Raw genomic sequence first — 21,989 nt, 5'->3', positions numbered from 1 at the left:
CCCTTCTTTTAACAGTCCGCCTTCGTTTTTCGGTCTCTTTTTACACGTGTAACGGCCCAGGCACCGCCACGCTTCCGAGGGGCGACCGGCTCAGCCCCGAGACGCGCCGACGGCGGCGCGCGGGAGGCGAGCCAGGCGGAAGTGCGGGACGGGGGGGGGGGGGGCAGGGGGGCGCGGGGTCGTGCAGGGCGGAAGTGCCGAGCGCAGGGCGGAAGCGGCGGCGTAGGCGGCGGGAGGCTCAGGTGCGTGTCAGTGACCCCGCACCCGCAGGTGGGCGCTCGCGGACCCCGCACAGAGCCGGGAGGCGGGCGGGAGAGCGGCGCGGAGGAGCCCCTAGCCCTGCCGCACGCGGCCAATTTCCAGGGTCCTGAGAGGGGCTTTAATTAAACCGGGAGCGACAGACCCGTGAATCACGGGGGGGGGGGGGGGGGGGGGGAGTGTGTGTGTGTGTGTGTGTGCGTGTGTGTGTGTGTGTGTGTGTGTGTGTGTGTGTCCGCGCGCGCTCTGTGGAAGTGAACAAAATAACCGGTGGGAAAAGGCAGCTTTTTAAGAGAAAGCAGGAAACATTTCAACTTCATGCTATTTACAGAGGTTCACAGATGCCCCGCCCTCGGTTTAATTAACTTCCATGAAGTGGCAGAATAATCTCAGTGGGCAGGCCGCTGAGATGACTCTTTTTTTAAATAAATATTTTTGAGCAGCCATGCTAACTTTTAACTGGGGGTGAAAGAGTTGAAAGATGCAATAGGGAACATTGTGAGCCCAGTGCTCTCTGGGTGCTCAACAATGAGAGAATAAAATCAGAGACTGTATAATTCTCAACAAATACTTAGCCTTGACAGTTACCCGGACTAATATCAGCTCATACAATTTCTTAATAAGTCCAGAAGCAGAAAAGTCCCATCTACATTATTACTAACATGAAAAGGCAAATGCCTGTTTCTAAGGATGTTTTTAACAAGGAGTTTTTGGCCTGGGTGATGTTTATTCTTGTTCCTTAATAGAAAGCTCTATATAGTACTTCATATTTTAGAGCACTTTTTAAAAAATCCACAGTATTGCCCAGCTTGACCCCAAGATTCTCATCTCCTCCGGGACAGGGATAGTGTCCAGGATCTGTTATATCCCAACCCTTTCTAGCTCATCTACTAACATAAGCAGGGCGCCTACAACTACAGACACTAGAGCTGTCTCAGTATGCCTAACATTGCAAATTGAGGTGGCTCTTAGAAGCCACATTTTTCTCAGTTAGTAATTATCTGAGGAATAGCTTATGAAAATGCATATGGAGCTCTCTACCAATATTTGGAGCTGTATACATTGAGATTTAAAACATTTGGGAAAAGAGGATAACCTGGAAATAGTGACTGATTATAGTAATACTGGAGTAAGGTAGAACTAATGGTTCTGTGTGAAATATCATAGCTTAATAACCTGGGTCCTGCTCTGCTCAGGAATTGCCTGGATCCTGTCATGAAAATTAAAATTGGTTCTGTCATGAAAATTAAGATTGGTAGGGCTGGTACTTTAGACAGGTGGACTCCCCAGATTTTCTTTCTTCGTGCTTGCTGTGGTCAGTAGTTGCTTCCTGCCAAGGAAGAATCAATATTTTTTGTCTCCTTCACCAGAGGAAAATGTGGCTGTGTGGTTTTATTTAGATAGATTGATGGCAGGTAAGGTAATAGAAATGAGGATTTTCCAGCTTGGGAATTTATTGGACTGTATTTCTGTTTTATTCCAGATGCCTGGCTCTATCATACTCGTAGGTACCCAGAGGCACTATGGAGATATGCCTTCAAAATAAGTAATTTTTTTTATTATTAAAGTGTTTGTATTTCATAACATGTGCATACTCCAGCTGGCTTAGTTACTCTAATGCTAGGGCTCCAGGTTTCACATGTTTGCAGGACCTTGAGGTGATCTGGTACAAGTAGTAAGGATTTTTTATGTTCCTTATTTTAAATCTAATCTAGCAACTGCTTTATTCAAGGAGTGTACATCAGAGGAAGCCAAAAGCCAACTGAAATAGTTCCTGCATGCAGTTTTAATCTTGTTTGCAATTATTTTGAAGGGGAGAAACCATCTGGATCCAGAGGTATGCAGCTACCCAGGTAGAAGGGACTAGGCAAGCTTCCTTCATCCTTCCCCTAGTTAGCAAGTTTGAGAAACAAAATCATTTGAGGAAGAATATGCAAAATAAAAGGTTTTGGCTAAGTTCCTCATAGGTACTATGCCATATCTCTAACTCCCCATCCCAGTTATAGCCATGGGGAACTGAAGGCATAAAGGCATAACTTACTCTCTTTTTATTTCAGTCCTTACTCAAAATAAGGTTTCCAGAGATCGAGGCAAAACTCAAAATACCTTCTATTTTAAGAAAGTATCCATCTCCAAGGACGTCAGAGCATTTCACCAGTAATAACTAATAACAGCCATTTTGCTGCTGCAGGCTTCATCGCTGTGGTATTGTACTATGTGTTTTAAACCTTTTTCCTACCCAAGGTGTGTGAGTTCCTTAAGGGCATGGAAAGTAACCTAATCACTTTTACATTTCTAGTACCTGGCACAATGCCTGGCACATTGCACACACTCAGTATATGCTACTGAAATAAAAAGACAGTGTGAAAACATCATTGGGAATGCAGCAAGGCAGAGAAAAGAATATAAAACAATAACCTTTTAAGGGGTTGCTAGATGTCGTTATAAATGCTGCAGTTATTAATGGTTTAATAAACAGCCTGGAATGGGGAAAGACATACAGTATTTGAGAATGCATAGTTATGGTTACCAAACTGCCTTCCAGGGAGATCTGGCCTGGTCAGTTGCAGGGCCTTTGTTGTTTTAAACGGAATATACAACCTGAAAGGCTTCACCAGCCCTGTCTCCACCCTCCCTCCAGTCCTGCCATGCTCAACTCCTCACACAAATACCTGTTGAGTGAATATTTGAATAGTATCCATTTGAAGATGTACCAAACAATTAGCTTACCTAGGACACTCATATCTTGGTTTGGTCCTGCCTTAAGGGTAGAAGACATATGCATGGTCACTATTTTAAGGCTAGATTGCCCAAATAATATTGAAGGACAGCCACAGTCATCTTTTCTACTTTGCTAGCATTCCAAAGGAGTTCAAAGTCAACAGCTTTTTTTGTTGTAATTGGGCAGGCATGTGACATTTGCTGCTTCCTTCTGTTGCCAATGTAATTGCAGCAGAAATCAGAATGTTACTACTGGAAATAAATGAACTTCCTCTCATTGTTCCTGTACTTTTTATATTAATCATGAAATAATGGGGAATTGGCTTCTAGTTTAGTCAGGAGGAAGAACATGAGATTGAATTCTTTGATTTTTAACTTCACTTCTTAAAACATGTAGTTCTTCAAGTCAACCAAGAGAAAGGATACTGTTAATTAGTAAAAATTCAGTGGGTTAAGGCAGCTTAGGACATAAGACTAAGAAAAAATAAAAAAGAGTCTAAATTCAGCTTTGTTTCTCCAGGTTCAAAAATGAAGTTAATCTGAATCTTTTTAGATGTAGAGATCAGAACCTCATTCTTATAGTAAAAGAATTCTACCATCCAAAGCTGAGATTTTTGTCATCCTCTCCATCCTTAAATTAGACTTAAACAAATGTGGTATCTGTTATTTGGTATACTCTAAGTTTTAATGCATAGTTTTTTGAGATTTTTTTTTTTTTTTTTAAAAGGGTTGAAACCCATCACAAGTGGGAAAAAAAAGGTTGAATTTGGAGATCCCTTTTAATTCTGAAAATTCTGTGTTGGTCTCATTATGTATAAAAATAGAACATTGTTCCAGGAGAAAATATAGAACACTGAACAAACAAATGCAGTATCGAAGACTTTGGTTGAACATTAGATTCTTTATCTGTAAAGCAAAGGGGATCTCCAAAGTCACTTCCTAGTTCCAAAATATTTTATCAGTGTTAGCTGTTAAGTAAGAATAGGATTCAGAGGATTGTAGAATTTACAAAACTGAGGGTTGCTAGGGCCTGACCTCAAGAATGGATGGTTTCCAACATTCAGATTGAGCGCTGTACTTCATGGGCCTACTGTACTGTTGGTATCACAAGTTCAAGGAAATGTTAGAGTTAGTAATTCAAATATTCCAAAGCCATTTGCTACAAAATGGCTAAAAATGAATGGAACATCTTTCAGGTCTTGTGTGGATAACTTCGCCTCTGGGGCAAGATGAATTGGAAATGGAGTATTAGTGATGAATGGAAGACATTGCCTGAATGGACAGATTCTGAATTTCAAACAGTTGTTTTGGGGAATGAGCTTGTGTGCTTGTTAAATAGCAAGGAAACTGGCATTACTAGCTGGGTACAAATAAGACGACAATGTTTTAGGGGAAGTGCCTTCTTTCTGGGTCAGTGTTCAGCAGCAGAGATGTCATCAAAGGGAACGGGCCGTTTGGTTAAGAAGGATAACGTGGGAAGGAGCCTGCGTAATTCCTTAAGCACTTTGTTCTCATTCCTTGAACCAGAATGATTTTGCCCTCGTATTGATGCTACCTTTATGGAATGAAGAGATTTTCAAATTGGTTTTTAAACTCTATTAAGCCCTCGTGGATGATATAACCCAACCACATTATTCAGGTTTTCTTGGCTTTCAGGAACAGCTTTGCAGCCATTATGTCATAATTGTACTGAACATTGTTGCACACTCTGAATTCAGAATATGCCCCTCTGGCTCCGGGCCAGGTGCTGAGTCAGTGTCTTTGGGGTTGAGGATAAGAGGAAGGGTGTAATATGCGCAAGCCTATGTGTTAGCAGGAATTAGTCCAGAATCCCCTTTAGAGCCCTGGGTGCAAGAGGGAGTATACAGTAACAGTACACTACTGTCCTTAATTAGTATCTCTATTTTATTTTTCTCAACCGAATGTTTTTCTGGAAACCCTTTCCTGACGTTGTAATGTGCACCGACCCCATTACCACGTAGACTCCTCTGAAGCAATGGTCTGGAAAGTGTGACTGCTCAGGTTCAAAGATTCTAAAACAAACTCCTGACACTAAAGATTCCTTCCCCCTCCCACTTTATATATGTCAGCTTGCTCTAGGCCTAGGAAAACACAGCACTGCTTCTGGATGGGGAGAATGACAGGATGATTAGGGTCTATCATTAAAAATCATTTTTGAAATAAATATAATGAAGGTATGATGCCAACATCTCTGATTTTAGAAAAAGTTACTTTAATGCCTAATTCAAAAGGAACTGTAATAAAATTAAAACATTTTAAAAATCATTTTTAAATGTGTCTAATAGTAAGTTAGAATAATAATTATTCTTTCTTTTCAAAGGCACTTTTCCATCTCAGATGCTCGAACAGTTTCAAGACAAGTGCTGGGTCACTCTAATCAGCTCCCCATTTCCCTACTGTGTCCCTTCTGATGCCCAGGCTTCCCAGTTATAATTGAAGAGCTAGAAAAGTGAGTTTGTGATGAGCAAGTGCTTTTACCCTTCTGCCTGGATCTGTACATGAATTTTGGTCCTCTTTAAAAGGCCTGGCATTTTAAATCTACTTCAGATTCTTTGTTCAGGGCCTTCTGAAGTCATGGGCTATTGCCATGGCATTTCTACTGCTTGTGATTTCCAGAGGACATTTGATACCCAAAGCCTATAGGCACAGTTTCTCCAGGTCTCTGTTAAATAAGAGAACAGGACGAGGCCTAGCATTTCCACTTTACAGTAAAGATGAAACCGGCTTAAAGAGATGAGGAATTGCCCAGTATCTCTGAACTACTTAGTGGCGGCTGCCTATCTTTTGGCGCTTCCCTTTATGAAATCCTCACCTAAAAATGCACCCAGGGAATTTCAAACATGTTGAATCCCAACTGAAACTCTATATGAAGAGCAGTTTTAAAACTCTAAATGTAGATTATTCCATATGTGCATTAATCCCCTGACTGATGATTTAGTGGGAGTTGTGTTCATTTAACTATAACATCTCTACACAATTTATTTAAAACTACTTTGGAACAAATTTTGTCTTTAAAGATGATCAGTAAAATCCTGGGAAGCCTCTATTTGGATATACCTGGGCTGAGAATATCATTGTTAATATAATAGAAGTACAGAAGTTTTCCATCATTGAAAATATAAAGGCAAGTATTGGGAAGGAGCCACTGGAGGGAACTGGTCTTTGTTCAAAACCTCAGCACTTCACAAATAAACTTCAGTACCCTGTTCTGTAATTCTATGATGCCTGAGTAAGCAAAGCCAATACCTGGTGCCAAGGTATTGGCTGGACTAGTTAGTCCTACCCAGACTTAGTGACATCCTTAGTAGAAGATAAATATTTTGGTTCTTTAATCAGTAATAGCCTGTCTTAGAAATTTCTATTTTAGTAATGTCCACAATTCAAAATTTTCAACTATGTCTGTTTGAAACATTTTTCAGTTTTGCAATTCCCCATTTCTGAGACTTTTTACACCTTCCATTTGAGGCTAGTTAAAAGCACATTTCAGTCAATAGAACTATCATCATTATAAATACTAATAACAATACCTTACTTGTAGTATTATTTAGTAATAATTAAGCCTTATTTTTCTATTCTGCTTTATAATTTATCCAAAGGTTTTTACATTTATTACCTCTTTTTAAAACCTCCAATCAACTTTTGCCTTCACTCTTCTCCCCCAACCCACAGCCTCCATTGTTACCAGAAATATCTACTTTTAGTTAAGGTGTTAAATTAGGCAAGAACCAGACAGGTATTTCATTTTAGGGGTTGGCATTGGTTGGAAGATTTCATTCATTGCACCAGCATCAGACATATCTGACTTGTAAATTCTTTCACTACGCCTATTCTAGTCCAAGTCCTCATCACTCTTTTTGACAATGGGTACTCCCTCATTCTGAAAACACTTTCTCCCATTGGCTTCTGTGATGACACTTCCCGGTTTTCATCCTACCTCATCAACCTTTTATTCTGCCTCCTTTGCTGGCTCCTCTCTACCCAACTTCTAAATGTTGAATTTCCTCAGCGATCTGTCCTGGGCCCTCATCTTTTTCTATATTATTTCAATGATCTCATCTAGTGCCCTGCCTATAAATACAAATCCTAAATTGACGGAGTCTCATATTTTTTTCTTCAGCTCTGACTTTTCTCCTGACCACCAAACCTGCATATGCTACTCTCTACTTGTCCCTAACTGAGCTCTGGGTCCCATACATCTCAATCTCTTCCTGCCTCCATTGTCCTTATTTTAGTAATGGCACTGCCACCCACCAGAGGCTCAAGGCCAAACTGAGAATGTCCTTACCATCATCTTTAATTCCTCATAGCCAATTCATTGTCAAGTCCTGTTGGCCTTATTTTTGCCCTAGTCTACACCTTTCTCACCCAGGCTACTTCACTAGCCCCCTAACTGAGTCCCTGCTTCCACTCTTTTTTATTTTTTATTTTAAAATATGGTTTTATTGATTTCAGAGAGAGGAGGGGAGAAGGAGAGAGAGACAGAAACATAAATGATGAGAGAGCATCACTGATTGGCTGCCTCCTGCACACCCCCAACTGGGGATTGAGCCCACAACCCATGCATGAGCCCTGACTGGGAATTGAACCGCCACCTCCTGGTTCATGGGTCAATGTTCAATCACTGAGTCATACTGGCTGGGTCCTGCTTCCACTCTTGATCCTCAATAATTTATTCCTCATACAGCTGCTAAAGTGATCTTTTAAAAATGTATCTGAGATCATATCACTTCCCTCCTCTAAATCTAATTATACTTAAAATAAAATCTTGATTCCCTAACAAAACCCACAAGGTCTTAGGTGATGCAACTCTCACAGAACATTTTTGAACCCTGTCTCCTGCCACTCTTCCCCTTGTTTCTTGTGCTTCAGCCACTTGGTCATTTTCATTTTTTCTAATAAGTCAAGGTTGTTGTCACCTTAGAACCTTTGTACTTACTGTCCCCTCTCCCCTAAATGCCCCTCCTTCAGATGTTCCTCATCCTTTATTCTCAGCAGAAACGACACCTGCTCAAAGTACCTTATTAAAGGACTTGCCTTAGTCAACATCACATCACCCTGTTTTACTCCCTCCCCTCTCTCTACTTATCACTGTCTGGTACTGTCTGACATTAAAGAGACTCTTCATTGTCACTAGAATATGGACCCCATGAGGGCAGATACCTGGCTTTCTTGTTCACCACTGAACCCAGCATCTATAATAACATCTAATAATGGGAAACATGAGATAACTTGAATGAATAAGTGAGTGACTCCTCCACACCTGAGTAGCCATAATCGGCCTCTCACTCTTCCCCACTTCCATCCCACTTTTCTCTGTAATCTCATCTGCATGCTGCTGCCACATCAGTCTTCCAAACTGACCTTATCACATCCCTCTCTCATCCAAAACCTTTCAGTGGCTCCCATCAAACAGGCCACGGCACTCCGTGCCTTTGTGTCTAACCCCAACACTGGCTGCTGCCTCCTTTTTTTACATATCTGAGTCCCACGTGATTCAGTTCCTCCCCTTGTCTCAGCCCACAGTACTCTTCTCTCCCTTTCTCATACCATTTACAGTGATCCATTATATGTCCCTGTTGTAACCTCTCTTGTATTTATCTTGTTTCAGTTAAGACTTTAACTCCCTGCCACCCAATACATTTAATTAAAAAATCAAAAATAATTTTAAAGGAGAAATTAACTAGTTTCTCCTGAATCCCATGAAGTACATCTCTCCATTATTCCTGTTGCTGCATGTGGAGTTGATTTCTTCACATGAGAGTTTTATTTGGAGGGAAAGAAATGGGCTAAACACCAAGCAGGATGAAGAAAAAAAAAAGATGGCTTAATTTTGCTGAGAATTTGAAGGGTGCGGAATATGGCGGCAGAGTACATGTACTAAGTGGTGGGTATGTAAATGCTATATACCGTCAGTTAAACAATGATTTTACCAGTTAGGCAAGGCCCACACTTCAAACAGTTTAAGAACTTTCCCACCGAGCAGTGTGTTGAATGTAAATTAATGTAGTGCCTGATAAATACAAACAGAGGAATGGAGACATCCAGATACTTGAAAATCCCACATCATGGTAATAATTTGAAGGAAAATAAAAGGGGTTCTTTCTCTAGGCACTTCTGTGACCAGTCATTCCTTTCTGGGACTGATTCTCCTCTGGCCTCTCTGGCCCTCTGTGTGGTGAACCTGCTGGCACTAAAACCTGGAAGTAGAAGCTGCAGGGAGTGTGGTGGACATGTGGTGTGAAAGGCTGCTTCTCGCTCCCCGGGGCTGGGTGATCATTTTGCAATGTGAAATCATTATGTTATATAGCTGAAACTAATATAATGTATGTCAAGCATACCTCAATTAAAAATTTAAAAAAGAAACTGAACATGAGGCCATGTACAGGTGGGCCAACAAGTGAGTGGTTAGCTGGGGGTCTTTGTTACAACATCTTGTCTGAGTTCGCTCCACCTCCTATGCAGTTCCCCTGGTCAGGTACCCTAAATCCTGAGGCTGAGGTGCTGGAAAAGTACCTAAGATCCTACGCACGCCAGTGAGTGAGGGCCCCATTGCAGGTTAGGCTTTCCACTCCTACCCCATTTCTGTTCTATAGCCTCATTCTAGTCCTGCTTAGCCCCTTGGAATTGACATCTCAAAGTATCTGCTCAGTTTTCAGCTTCGGCTGTATCCCTACATGCTGCCTTGCCTTGTCACTCTTGGCTCCACACTTGTACCCAAGATCCCAGGCTAGTCACCCACTTGTGTGAGGAGAGGAAAGTTTGGACACAGCCGACTGACCAAAAAGCACATAAGAGCATTTGTCCCTCTTTCCCTGGATTAGGTAGAGCCCAGTGACCCAAATGAGTCCCTAAGAGCAACCTCACCTCATTACATAAACTTTCAGTAATCTAAAATAATGGATTTTGTTCCCAATAGGTATGTGTGTGCAAGTGTGTGCTTATGTGTGTGTGTGTATTTCTAGTCATTTGGGTAAAAATAGGAATATTATACTTAGATGGTAATGAATGTGAAATGAGCATTTAACATCCCACATGGCACAAATGGCTAAATGGAACCCTGAGCCTCTCTTTATGGAATAGGTTCAGTGAGCGCTACAGTAATAATGTTTGGTTAATGTCAGCTCAGCATTAAATTTACATTACACTCTTGTGAAGAAGCTCCCACATTACCTGTTAATAAGCAAGGTGGTACTTGGGCTTAGATAGACTTTCTGATTTTGCACATGAACCAACACTGCAGCTTGCTGATGAGGGATTATGTGAGCTTGGAGATTTGGTGTGCCAAAGGATTCTTTGTATGAATAAAAATTCTGGTCAGTGAAGGTCAGTTTCTCTACTCAAGCGAGAACAATGGTATTTCCCTTCTAATCAGACACACACAGTGTTTGAAGAATCCTACATAAGTGATGTGCAGCCATAGTGTGGTCAGCATCTCATGTAAGAAATGAATAATCCTTAATAGAGGCTCAAATGACCCTGGCTTTTTTCTGTACTCTAATCAGTTGCTCTAATGGTATGCCTTCAGTGCTCACAGGGAAAATGCTATAGAGTTAAGTTATCTTCATCTTGCTTCAAGGAGGGCTGAATTGGTCCAATCAGTCCTCCCCCCATGTTGTACTTGATTCTGCTATAAAGACCACTGCAGTCTGCCTCAGTTTTGTTGAAAAGCCAGCATTCCCTTTCTCTTTCAGGGTGATATGCCCCCGAGCAGCAGTGGACTTGAAACAGCAGGAGTCACCATCTTTATTGTTCGGCTGTGCAATTTGTTTTAGGCACATTCTAAATCCAGTCTTATACCTTTTGCTTTTTTTTTTCTTTGTCTGTGACAAAGGTGACCCAATTGTGCTGCTTTGATATTATGAACACAGCTCTTTTTGCTCATATCACAGAGGCATGTAACAAAGTACAAAGGATAAAATTGTGTCTCTGCGTAGTAAGGACACATATTTCATGACTAAATTCAATGACATAATCAAAAAGGTGTTGTCCTCTCACAGTCATGAGCTAACTGGCAGAGACCGCCTTTTAGAATATTTTTTATAGTGCTGAGATACTGTTCAAAAATAATAGAACTAATGAAAATGTCACATTGACAGAGTAGCCTGTATTAAGATTTTACTTCAAGGAGGCATGGTTAGGTGAATGTGACTTTGACAGCCATGGCGTCAGGGTTTACAGAGTTAATAAAATATTCTAAGACTATATAGAGTTCCAATTGGAGTATATCACTTTTTAATTTGTCTTTTTTATTTCTAGAACTAAGTGGACTCCAGTGTTCAGAATTTTAGCCTTATTGTCTTATTTCTGCCTAGGAGAGGTATATGGAGCTTTTCCTTTATATCATACTCTAATATAATTCTATCATATAAAGAAATAATTTAACAATGTGATAAAATGCATGTGCCTTAGGGCATTTGGAAAATATGCAGATAGTAACATTACATAATGCTAATGCATTTCTCAGTAAAAAATGTATGATGTTTAAGTGATAAAATACATCTAAAAAAGTAGACATGGAGACTAACAGTGAAGAAGGTTTAGTTTTAAACAAAATAGTTGTAGCATCACTGAGGACTTTTCTTAGCTCTCTGGGTTGGTTGAACAAATATTCCAGCAAATCTGGAATGAATAGCAACTCTGTTTACTATGACAGGCTTTATTTGTCTTGGGTACGACCAAGACCACATGCTGTGTTTTGTCATGTTGGAAATACTGAAGCAGATTTCCATTGTGAATGTGAATTTTTTTAAAAGCCTTACCACCTCATTCTCAACTCAGCGAGGTAAAAGCAATATGTTTTCCTTTCCTTACCCAGCCAGACATCAATAAATCTTAAATCCCTCCACCAAAAACATGTCGCTGCAGTTCAAGGTCCTGGTTGTAGTCTCACATCACTACCGTAGATGGCCTGATCCTTCTCATTTCCAAGGGCTGTCTTTCTGACTTTCCTCTAACAAAACTAATTTTTAATTTCCTTTCTCCTCCATATAGTACAGCTTCCTTAACTCCATACCCTCCAAGGATATGCTACTGCTGGCATAGGGTCTTCCCCAAACCAATGATGCAGAAATGTCTACCTAGTATAGACACAGCTAACATTCTACTTCCCCCTCATTTATATACTGTGTAGACAAAGCCATGATTAGCAGTTGTCTCCAATCACATTCACCTTTTGGAGTTGTTGATTCTGCTGAATTTATGGAAAATGTCAGGTCTTAACACTTAGTTGAGAGTGGCACAGGATATTGTGAAATTATTTAGATCCATTTTCTACCTTGGAATAATGCTGGGTAGCAGATCCTTGCAAAATTCTCATCACATTCCTTGTTTATGTGTTATCGTGATTATTTAGTTAGGGAGATTTAGGAAGAAGTAGAAAACTAAGGGTTTAAGAGTGAAGGAAAGATTATTGTTTTCACAGATTAGGATCAAATCTTTTTGTCCTATGGCCTTTGTTCTAGTTTGATATGGATTGGTGTTTTTCTCTAAAGTCATATTATTCTGTGTGAAATGAGTTTAAGGCTAATCTTATACTGAGAATCCTGGTCACCAGTAGGGATTAGCATGTAATTAATATGGTCATGCTGTGGAGCAGAGCAGAGGGAGATTTGAGGTGGTAGTGAAGGGTTGGAACCAACTGCGACATCCTCACCCACAATTTTGTGGACACCCTGAGAAGCATTAACCTTTAGTTATGATATAAGATGCACCCAAATAGTAACTGCTGTGCACACTGAGTGTCTGATCAGGGTTAGAGGTGAGACTAAAGAGGGGGGGAAAGGCTCACTTCAATACTTTTAACATTCAAATAAATATTTGAATACCTACTATGAGCCAGATTAATTGTAGATGCTTGGGGATGGATACTGGGTGAACAAGCACCTGCTCTTATGGAGCTCTCATTATGGTAAAAGAGACATACAGGTAAAGAAATAGTTTTAGATAGTGAGTATAAAAGAAAACTATAGCAAGGTATGAAGAGAGAGAGTGGTGGGCTGACCAATAATAATTGTAAGATAGTTACTAAGGCATCTCTAAGGAGGTGGCATGAGTCCATCCAGGACAAATGAGGAGAAGCTACTTAAGGGCTTTTCATACAGAGGGACAACAAGTGCAGAGATCCTGGTGAAGAAATGATCTTTGGTCATTCAAGGAACAGAAAGAGAATCTCTGTGGCTGCAACTTGCCAAGATAAAGGAGGGGAAGGTGACAGATGAAGTTGGAGAGCTAGAGTAAAGCAAAGTTATGAAAATTCCAGGAATTAATTCATCTTGGAAATATTGGTAAATGATAAAGTCAACAGTGCATATGTGTTTTAAAAGTGAAATGATCACATTTGTAGTTTTAAGGGCAAAGCTGGAGGCTAAATAGGATAACCTGGAATAAGTAGGGTATCTTATGTAGAACAAAGTAGCAAGATGAGGGAGCTTCAAAGTCTAGTGTTTGACATGCTGCTCTTATCAAACTGTTCTTATTAGAATATTTCCAGTAGAAACACTGGCACATTTGTGTATGTTTTCAAAAATGATGGCAATCTCCTTTTAAAATGCTTCTTAAGGAGTTGAGTAAATTTTTGTTTCTGACGAGTTAACTCGGCCTAATTCTCCCCTGTATTTCCTCTAAGTATAATTCTGTGTTTCCCATCTCTTGCAGCAGAGGGGCCTAGATCTCATAAGTGATAGCCCTGACCTTCAGCTGGGGACTTGTGCTGCTTACTTATATCATTTCCTGTACATGATGCTAATAAGATAAGCTATCTCAGAGAATAAAAACCATCTCAGGAAACATCCACATTTTAGGGGATCATCAGGATGCCGGCAAAACCTGCAAGTGAAATTTAATTTTGTATTCAAATGAACAAACCCATGCAGTTTGCTTACAGAAACCAAGTGATTAGCTGCACAGCTAATCCATAAATATGGATTTTTTCCCCATTCTAAATTCAGTTTTGTTTGGAATGTGGAGGCATGGTGGAGACTTGCCAAACATCTGGGCCTCTTTGACACTCCTGGACTTCAAGAAGCAATTCTGAAGCCTTCAAATTCCACCACAAGCTTGCGGCTTACTCTTCATAGTATAAAGAACAAAGTCTAGGGCACATAAGTTTACTGGTCTGTTTTTCTTTTGGCAGAAGTAAGATGCTCTGGTTTCAAGGAAATAGCATGCAACTTGCCAGATACTCCTCTCGACTCTGCCTGAGAAACCTCTCCGCCTCTAAGACGGTTCTGCCTGTGCTGACCTTATTCACAAAGGTACAGAGTGAAAAAGTAAAATTGCTACTTTAAAGACATAAAGTGTTAAAATTGTTGGGTGAAGAAAATAAGGAAGAAAATGGGGAGGGGAGGGGAGGGGAGGGGAGGGGAGGGGAGGGGAGGGGAGGGGAGGGGAGGGGAGGGGAGGGGAGGGGAGGGGAGGGGAGGGGAGGGGAGGGGAGGGGAGGGGAGGGGAGGGGAGGGGAGGGGAGGGGAGGGGAGGAATAAACATTCTTCAGACCTGCTTCTCAGTTTTTCAGTTTCAGTAACAACAGTAGTAATTCTGTTTCCTCCCCAGATACCTCATTGTCTCACAATTAGAGGATAAGTTAATATATTTAATAGTCATCTGACATCCCTAATTGAAAGAAAGAACTATCAGATTACAATATGATGTTTACAAATGTATCACTTAGAAACTTAGTCTTTTTTGTTTGTGATTGTTATGTTCTGTAAAGTCACCACAAACACTGAATTAGCAAACACTAAACCATTGCTCCTGGGGGAAATACAGGGTTAGAGTCCTATGAGCTTCTGGTAACATTTTAGTCAATCAATCAATACATAACCTTTCTGTTTAAAGACACCTTATTTAATCTATGTTGTCGATTCATTAATATTGAGCTCACGGCCAACAGCACTATAACTCATGACTGAACAAAGCTTATCTAACACAGTATTTTCTCCATAAGGCACATCACAGCCTTCTTGTGCTTAGAAACATTAGACAGCACTTCAGCACTATCAAAAACAGAAAGCACAAAAAAGCAGAAAACATGGCACTAAATAGATCATGAGAAGGACACCTGTTTACAAGTGTGAGCTCAAACAAGAAGGCAGGGCATCACCTTGTTCAACCTCAGCTGGGAATGTGCACTTTAATGAACAGGTGAACTTGAAAATACAGAACTGACTGAGCACTGACTGTGTTTTCTTATCCCTAACACTAGTTTTAAGGTATAATTTATAGTTTAAATTTTTTAAGAGCTTTTCTCCCTGAAATTTATAATACAAGCATTACTAATTTTCTTTTGCTAGTTAACATTATTTTGTGTGATTTATAAAAAAAAAAAAAGAAATAAAGTGCAGGGTAATAGAATTAACTTTAGTGACTAATACGGCAATTCAAACAAAAAAAGTCTTGTGTTTAATAGATTTTTCAGATTTCAGGCATTTTAACAATTTAAAAATATCTGATGGTTATCTAACAACAAAGCTTTAAAAGTTTTAAAAATTAATTTCTCGTTGAGAATAGTTACTCTAACTATGTTTCATATCCATAAGTATATCTTGCACTGTTGGAAATTATGGAACAAAACTATTTCATCATCTGTGCCTACATATGAGAAATGCATGTGAGAATTAACCACAAAAATGAAATCCCTTAAGGCAAATGGTGTTCACTCAGCCTAACAATTCTGCACAATTTTTCAGTCTGAGCAACAGCCAAGTTAGCTGAAAACATTTGCAAAAAACATACACTAATCTTCCATTCAGCTTAAATTTTGTACTGAAACCTTTATGTGTCAATAGGCATATAGTATCACTCTCACCTTCAGGAGTTCACAATCCAGAGAAAGAAAAAGCACAGTATTAGGTCTCTTTCAGTTATAAATAATAGAAAGTACTTCCCAGAGTGGCTTAAACAAAAATGGGATTTTATGGCTTGGTCTGGTTTCAGGAGTAGCTTCATTCTGAAACTAAACAGTTGCCAATCTCTTCAGCTTTATCCTCTGGGTTAAATCTGTCCTGGCTCTACCTCTTCTCATGAATGACTGCAGTGATCCCAAGCCCCAGATCACACAGCTTGGGTATCTACAGAAACTCCAGCAAAAGCCTCATAGCTTTCTGTTGGCTCTGATCAGCCTAATCCCTGTGCCCTTCCATTTTAGCGAAAGGGATAGGATGTGCTGACTGCCTCAGTCCAAGTCAGGTGTTCCACCCCTGTTGTTCAGGGATGGAGTCAACCACATGCTGAGAGCAGTTCCTGTGAGGCAAAAGCACAGCATTCTTGCTACAAGAAAGGGGTGTGGGTGGTGGACAACCAACCCAACAAATGTTCACTATAATTCAGGGCTAGCGTAAATAAATGCTCTATTAGTACCATGGAAAATCCTGGACAAGGATATTTGAATGATCCAGACCACTGGGTCTCACCTTTTTCAGTTCGTAGACCTCTTTAAAATTTGATGAATCTTTCCTCACACACACACGATAATTTGCACAGATTTCTATGGACAGCAGCTTTTAAAAACAAAACAAAACACAAAAAAACCTGATCTATGTTCTACTTAAGTTTTTTATTATAAAAGCAAAACATTGGTAATTTGGTACTTGTGCAATTTAGTTTGTTTTTGTTTTGCTTTTGTTTTTGTGAGCTTCTGTTGACTTTTTTAAACTTTCTCAGAAAATGTCAGCATAATTATCTCAACACATCACAGACTATCCGTAATCTGCTTATTGATAATGCTAATAGTAGCAACATGAGCCTAATTCTCTGAACCAGGAAATTAGGGACAGAGAGACCCTTATGAAGAAAAACCGACTTTTGATGTGAGTTCTTATTTCAAAATAAGCTGTGAGTCTCAGTACCCCACCCTATTTGAAAAGATGAAGCTCTGCCTACATAGAAGACTTTTTTTTATTTCAACCCAAGTTACTGTCATTTACAGTGAGTTTGGGGAATAAAAATAGCTTTCCTAGTCCTTGCATCAACAGGACAGCACATTTCATAACTGTTTTCAGTGATTAAAAAACAAAACAAACAAAAAACCCTGAAGGACAAAAAAAGGCGGCTGCTGAAGTATGTATGGTTTATTGCACACTCACAATCTCGCAGGAGCCGAGAAGTTCACAGGTATGGACAGACCCTGTTCACTGGTGAGGCCTGTGCAGTAGAGTGTAGACCTTTCCATGTACTGTACTGTACACATGATACTGTAAAAATACTGTAATAATAATGTCTCACATAGAAACAAGAGAAAAACCCTGGGTCAGCAACAAGCTTTTAAAAATGCTTTTAGTTAAATGTTAAGGAGGGAAAAAAAGACTTTCCCCCAGAGTATCACGTGTGAACCTACAACACCCTGACCTTTTTCTCTCCTTGATTATATGAATAACCAACCCTGAGATCACCCCTTAGAGCTGGTGCTCACCTTTAGCTGCAGCGACTGTGCTGTGTTTGTGTGTGTGTGTGTGTGTGTGTGTGTGTGTGTGTGTGTATGACATCGTACATTGCACATACCCTTGGACACATGTGTATATATATGATGTTGTACATTGCACATACCCTCGGATCCCAACAGTTTGGTCCCTTTATAGTACAACAAGTTAACAAGTGGTGACCTACACAAAGTGAGACACAGCTATTTAATCTCTTGCCAGACTTCACCCCTCTAGGTGCAGTGCTATACAGGTTCTCTGTAAGAGGTCCTTACTGTCTCAGCAGCCAATCAACTTATTTTTTTTCTGGGTTTTTGTTTTCTTTATAATGGAAATGTGAAATAATTCTAGGTACAGTTGAAGTTTCTGATGAAGAAACACAACTGAAATGTTTTCAGTGATAAAATCTGCATGTTTGTATTTCGAACAATGTAGCTAAAACTTGATGTAAATTCCTCCTTTTTTGGCTTAATGAATATCAGTTATTCAGTATGAAATCTTTATATTATGTGTTTCACATGTTAAGAATAAATGTACATTAAATCTTGGTTGAAAAAAAAAGCTGTGTTAAGCTGGAGGAAGGGCCTTTCTTTTACATAACAGCTCATCTCTTCCTGTCATGTTAAAAAGCTAGTTTTATATCAGCATCAGTAATGATGAGTCTATTCTGAGCTCATGCAAGAGAACCTATAGCTAGTTCCTGTTCATAGAGTCAAGACCTGAGAAGCCTTTAAAATCTGCTAACGATCCATAGCATTCTCGACAGACTTTACCACTACGTGGTCAGAGTACAAACAACAACAGGCACTAAAACGTGCTTGCTTCTCAGGTGGAGAATTATCTGGGAAACCTTTTGCTGACACTTGTAATGAGAAACAGACAAAACATTAAAGAGTTGGTACATCCATCATCTGAAATATTTTCCTTTTAAAAGATGGGGCACTTACTATCTAACTCCATCCCAATGGGTTTATTCCTGTGGATTGATTAGGAGAAACAGGCTGGCAAAGCTCAGTGCCCCCCATTCAAAGCAGACTTTTAGCTATTCTGGTGATGTCAGCCAGACCAGGAAGGTGCTCCTTGGAGTATAGATCGGTGAAAAATAATCTTCCCAGATATCAATAAGATGAAGCCAGTAACAAAAAAATGTATTGTGTATGTGTATATGTACATATGTATATGTACATATGTATCTATATCTATCTATAATACATATCTAATAAATTTAGATATATTTGTTATATACATGTATGTGTACATATGTGTGTGTGTATATATATATACGTATGTGTAACAAATGTAAGCATCTAAATTTGTTAGATAAATTTATGGAGACAAATCAAAACAAAACAACTGAAAAATGCTGAGAGCCCATTTACCATGAAATACTAGCTATTTACAAGATTCTATGACAGTGTTTTACTTTGGAAATAAAAGTGTAATTAACCTGGTAGAAAACAGTCCTTTAAAATATATATAATCTGCTTCAGTGTTTTTTGTCAGGCTGCTGCCATTCTTGGGTTTAATGGCTTTATTTTTTCTTCTGTAGGATCCATGTCCCCTTTGTGATGAAGCTAAGGAAGTACTGGAGCCTTATAAAAACAGGGTAATGTAGTGCAGTATGGCTTTATGTATATGGAATGGATAGTGTATATGATATAAGGTATCTGGATCCTTTCTTTAGGAAAAGAGAGTAAATGATTTTTCATTTACATTTTCTTTCTAATTTTCAGAGAGAGATTTTAGCGCTAATTTCCATAAAACTCATTATCCCTAAGTGTTTTTCTCTGAGCAGCACTGGTTTCCTTACTCTTCATGTGAGTCAGTTAAACATCAGGTGTGGTATTCGTGCTTTTTCAAAACTTTTGTCCCTGTTCCTTTTCTCTTATTTTGTTACTTCCATGGAAGTATTCTCCTGTAGTAAACCATGACACCTTTCTCATTTTTAAAACCAAAACACGTCTTCCCTGATTCTCAGGAAACTTCCCAATCGGGACATATTTTATTTCATTGGAGACTGAGTAGTGCCTGGCTGCTGAATGTAACAGGTATAACAGGAAAGCAGCAAAAGCAGGAGTCAGGGAATATAATGAAATCAATCAAGTTGTGAAAATCAGGGGCATTAGATTACTTTGGACCTCACACAAACAAACAACAACAACAAAAACCTCTCAGCATTAGAACCAGTCTGGGGATCAGTTTGTCACTGAGGTTACTGCATTGTTCCATGTTCCCTAAAATATAGAGCTTTAGTCTGTCTCTGTTTCAGTTTATTTTACAGGAGGTGGACATCACACTTCCAGAGAACTCTGTTTGGTATGAGAGATATAAATTTGACATTCCCGTCTTTCATTTGAATGGCAAGTTTCTGATGATGCATCGAGTAAACATCTCAAAACTTGAAAAACAGCTCCAGAAACTTGAGCAGCAAGGTACTGGAGGCTGATGAAAGCCCTCGTGATTTTCCACTCTCACTGTCCAAAAGGGATCTTCCTGAGGAAGTGGCCACGGCCTCGTACTCCTTTTGTCACTGTCATATAGCCCTAACGAATTTTTGAACTTAGTGGTGCCAAATAAATGTTGACGTTTCTCTTCTGACTGATGGAAGTACCACTGTGGGAACTGTTTACCTTTTGGCACTTAATAAAATAAGAGGAGTATATTGGCAGGGAGTGGATGGTGGAGGGTGTTTTATTTCTTTTTCTCTTTTGTATTAATATGGAAACATTTCACATTCATTGGACAATGCCATTTATAGGAAGAAGACTCTACATCCCTGCTGCTGCCCTGAGGGCTTAACTTTTTAATGAAAGAATAAATGCTCTTCCTCTCAGTAGATAAAGTGAAATGTGAATTGTTAATAACTGTGCACAGTCAATAAAGGGATGTTTTAACAAATACATCTGCATGAAGCCTATTTCGGTGGAACTTAATATTACCTGTTTAAAATTAGAGCTCATTTTTTTGGGTAGAAGAAAATAATTATCTCAGCCAAAGAAGCTTCATTTGAGAAAAACAAAAGGAAGACTTAAACCCCCAAAATGTATATAAGAATCTCAACATGCTTTGCATATAGTCAATGAATTGATACGTAATGTTTGAATACTGACTTTGACAGTTTTTCAGTTATCATCAATTGAGTTAATTAAGCTTATTATAAAACAGTAGTTTTATTAAGTTTTGATATCTTAGAGAAAATTCACTTCAGACCATAGCTGGACAGATATGTTATCTAAAGACAAAATATTCTTTACAATTTTATGTAAAGTATTAAAAATGTAGTTGTGTACTCTTATTTATATTTAATCAGGCTTGGCCAATATAGGAGTGGGTTTATTAAAAAACAAAACTGCCTTTTCCTCTTAAAGTCACATCATTGTAATTTCATCTATAATGAAATTCTTTCATAGACTATTTTCATGAATTTGGATATTGTAAGTCCCTTGGCTAGGTTTAAATCTGATCAGTATGATTTAGTGTTAGAAATTATAGGATATTAAAGTTGGCCAACCTTAGACATTATGTAATCCCACCACCCTTATCTCATACATGAAGAGGAATCTGACATTCGGAGAGTTTTGGGGACTTAGGCTGAGGTCACACAGTCAGTCAGCTGTCAGACCAGGTCTTACCACCCACTCCAAATTTCAGCACTACCTGAGCTCACAGCAGGGGCATCATGTTATTTCACATAGAACATCCTCAACCATTCTGGATCCAACACAAATTAGGAAGCAACTTTAAAAGCCTTCCAAGATGAGAAAAAATTCTTACAATTGAGTAGCAGTGTTTATAATTTATATATTTCTGGAACACATCTTATTTGGTTTTATAAATATTCATTGAGCTCTGTGGTAGGCAAAATTGACCCCAATGAACCCACATCCTGTATTCCCTCCCCTTTAAGTGTGGGTGGAACTCAAGAATATGATGAAATATCACTGCTGCGATTATGTTACATTGTATGGCAAAAGTAGATTATCCTGGTTGGGCCTAACCTAATCAGTTGAGCCCTTTAAAAGCCGAGAATTCTCTCTGGCTGATTATAAATGAGGAAATTAAAGAGACGTGTTCCAGCTAGCTTGGAAGGAAATAAACATGCATTGTAAACTGTCTAGTGGGCCACATGGCAAGAAACTGTAGGCAGCCTCTAGGAACTGAGAGTAGTTCTTGGCCAACAGCTAGCAGGAAAATGGGTACATCAGTCCTATAGCTTTAAAAAAATTAATTCTGTCAACAAACAGCAAGCCTAAAAAAGGATTTTGGGCTCCAGGTGAGAATCACAGCCCTGGCTAACACCTTGATTTCAGCCACACCATGCCTAAACTTCTGACCTTCAGAAACTGTGAAATAATAAATGTGTGTTTCAAGCTGTTAATTTTATGGTAACCTGTCACCCAGCAATAGAAGACCCTGCAACATTGAAGCACAATCGTAGGTGGCTGGAGTAGAGGAATAAATAAGGTACTGTCCTTGTCTTAGAGACACTATCTCTTGGGGAGCAGGGAGAGGCAAGTTAATAAAGCACTACAATGTAGTGCCACGAGAGCCAGAACTGAGACATGTAAAAAGTGG

At 39.4% G+C, this 21,989-nt stretch overlaps 1 protein-coding gene and 1 long non-coding RNA gene across 6 annotated transcripts in view; one reads left to right on the top strand and one right to left on the bottom strand.

Moving 5' to 3' along the window:
• LOC107540937 (uncharacterized) overlaps positions 1 to 21,989 on the bottom strand; it is a 72,820-nt gene that overhangs the window by 38,335 nt on the left and 12,496 nt on the right. The gene's annotated exons all lie outside the window — the stretch shown is intronic.
• LOC107540936 (glutaredoxin-like protein C5orf63 homolog) lies at positions 218 to 20,316 on the top strand. 5 transcript variants are annotated; one of them, XM_087815534.1, is made up of 6 exons: positions 1,743 to 1,804; positions 5,321 to 5,449; positions 6,018 to 6,124; positions 14,132 to 14,252; positions 18,964 to 19,020; positions 19,684 to 20,316. In XM_087815534.1, the coding sequence occupies exons 4-6, from the start codon at positions 14,139 to 14,141 to the stop codon at positions 19,858 to 19,860; spliced, it is 348 nt and encodes a 115-aa protein (XP_087671660.1). In that variant the 5' UTR covers positions 1,743 to 1,804; positions 5,321 to 5,449; positions 6,018 to 6,124; positions 14,132 to 14,138; the 3' UTR covers positions 19,861 to 20,316. The 5 variants fall into 5 exon arrangements, with proteins under 5 accessions (XP_087671661.1, XP_016073310.2, XP_016073311.2 ...); XM_087815535.1 differs by lacking the exons at positions 1,743 to 1,804; positions 5,321 to 5,449; positions 6,018 to 6,124 and adding an exon at positions 218 to 242; XM_016217824.2 differs by lacking the exons at positions 5,321 to 5,449; positions 6,018 to 6,124 and having other exon boundaries at positions 1,714 to 1,804.

The sequence above is a fragment of the Miniopterus natalensis genome, chromosome 3 (assembly GCF_054644295.1).
Source record: "Miniopterus natalensis isolate mMinNat1 chromosome 3, mMinNat1.hap1, whole genome shotgun sequence".
In the NCBI taxonomy this organism is placed as follows: Eukaryota; Metazoa; Chordata; class Mammalia; order Chiroptera; family Miniopteridae; genus Miniopterus; species Miniopterus natalensis.
This window is presented reverse-complemented; position numbering and strand designations above follow the sequence as displayed.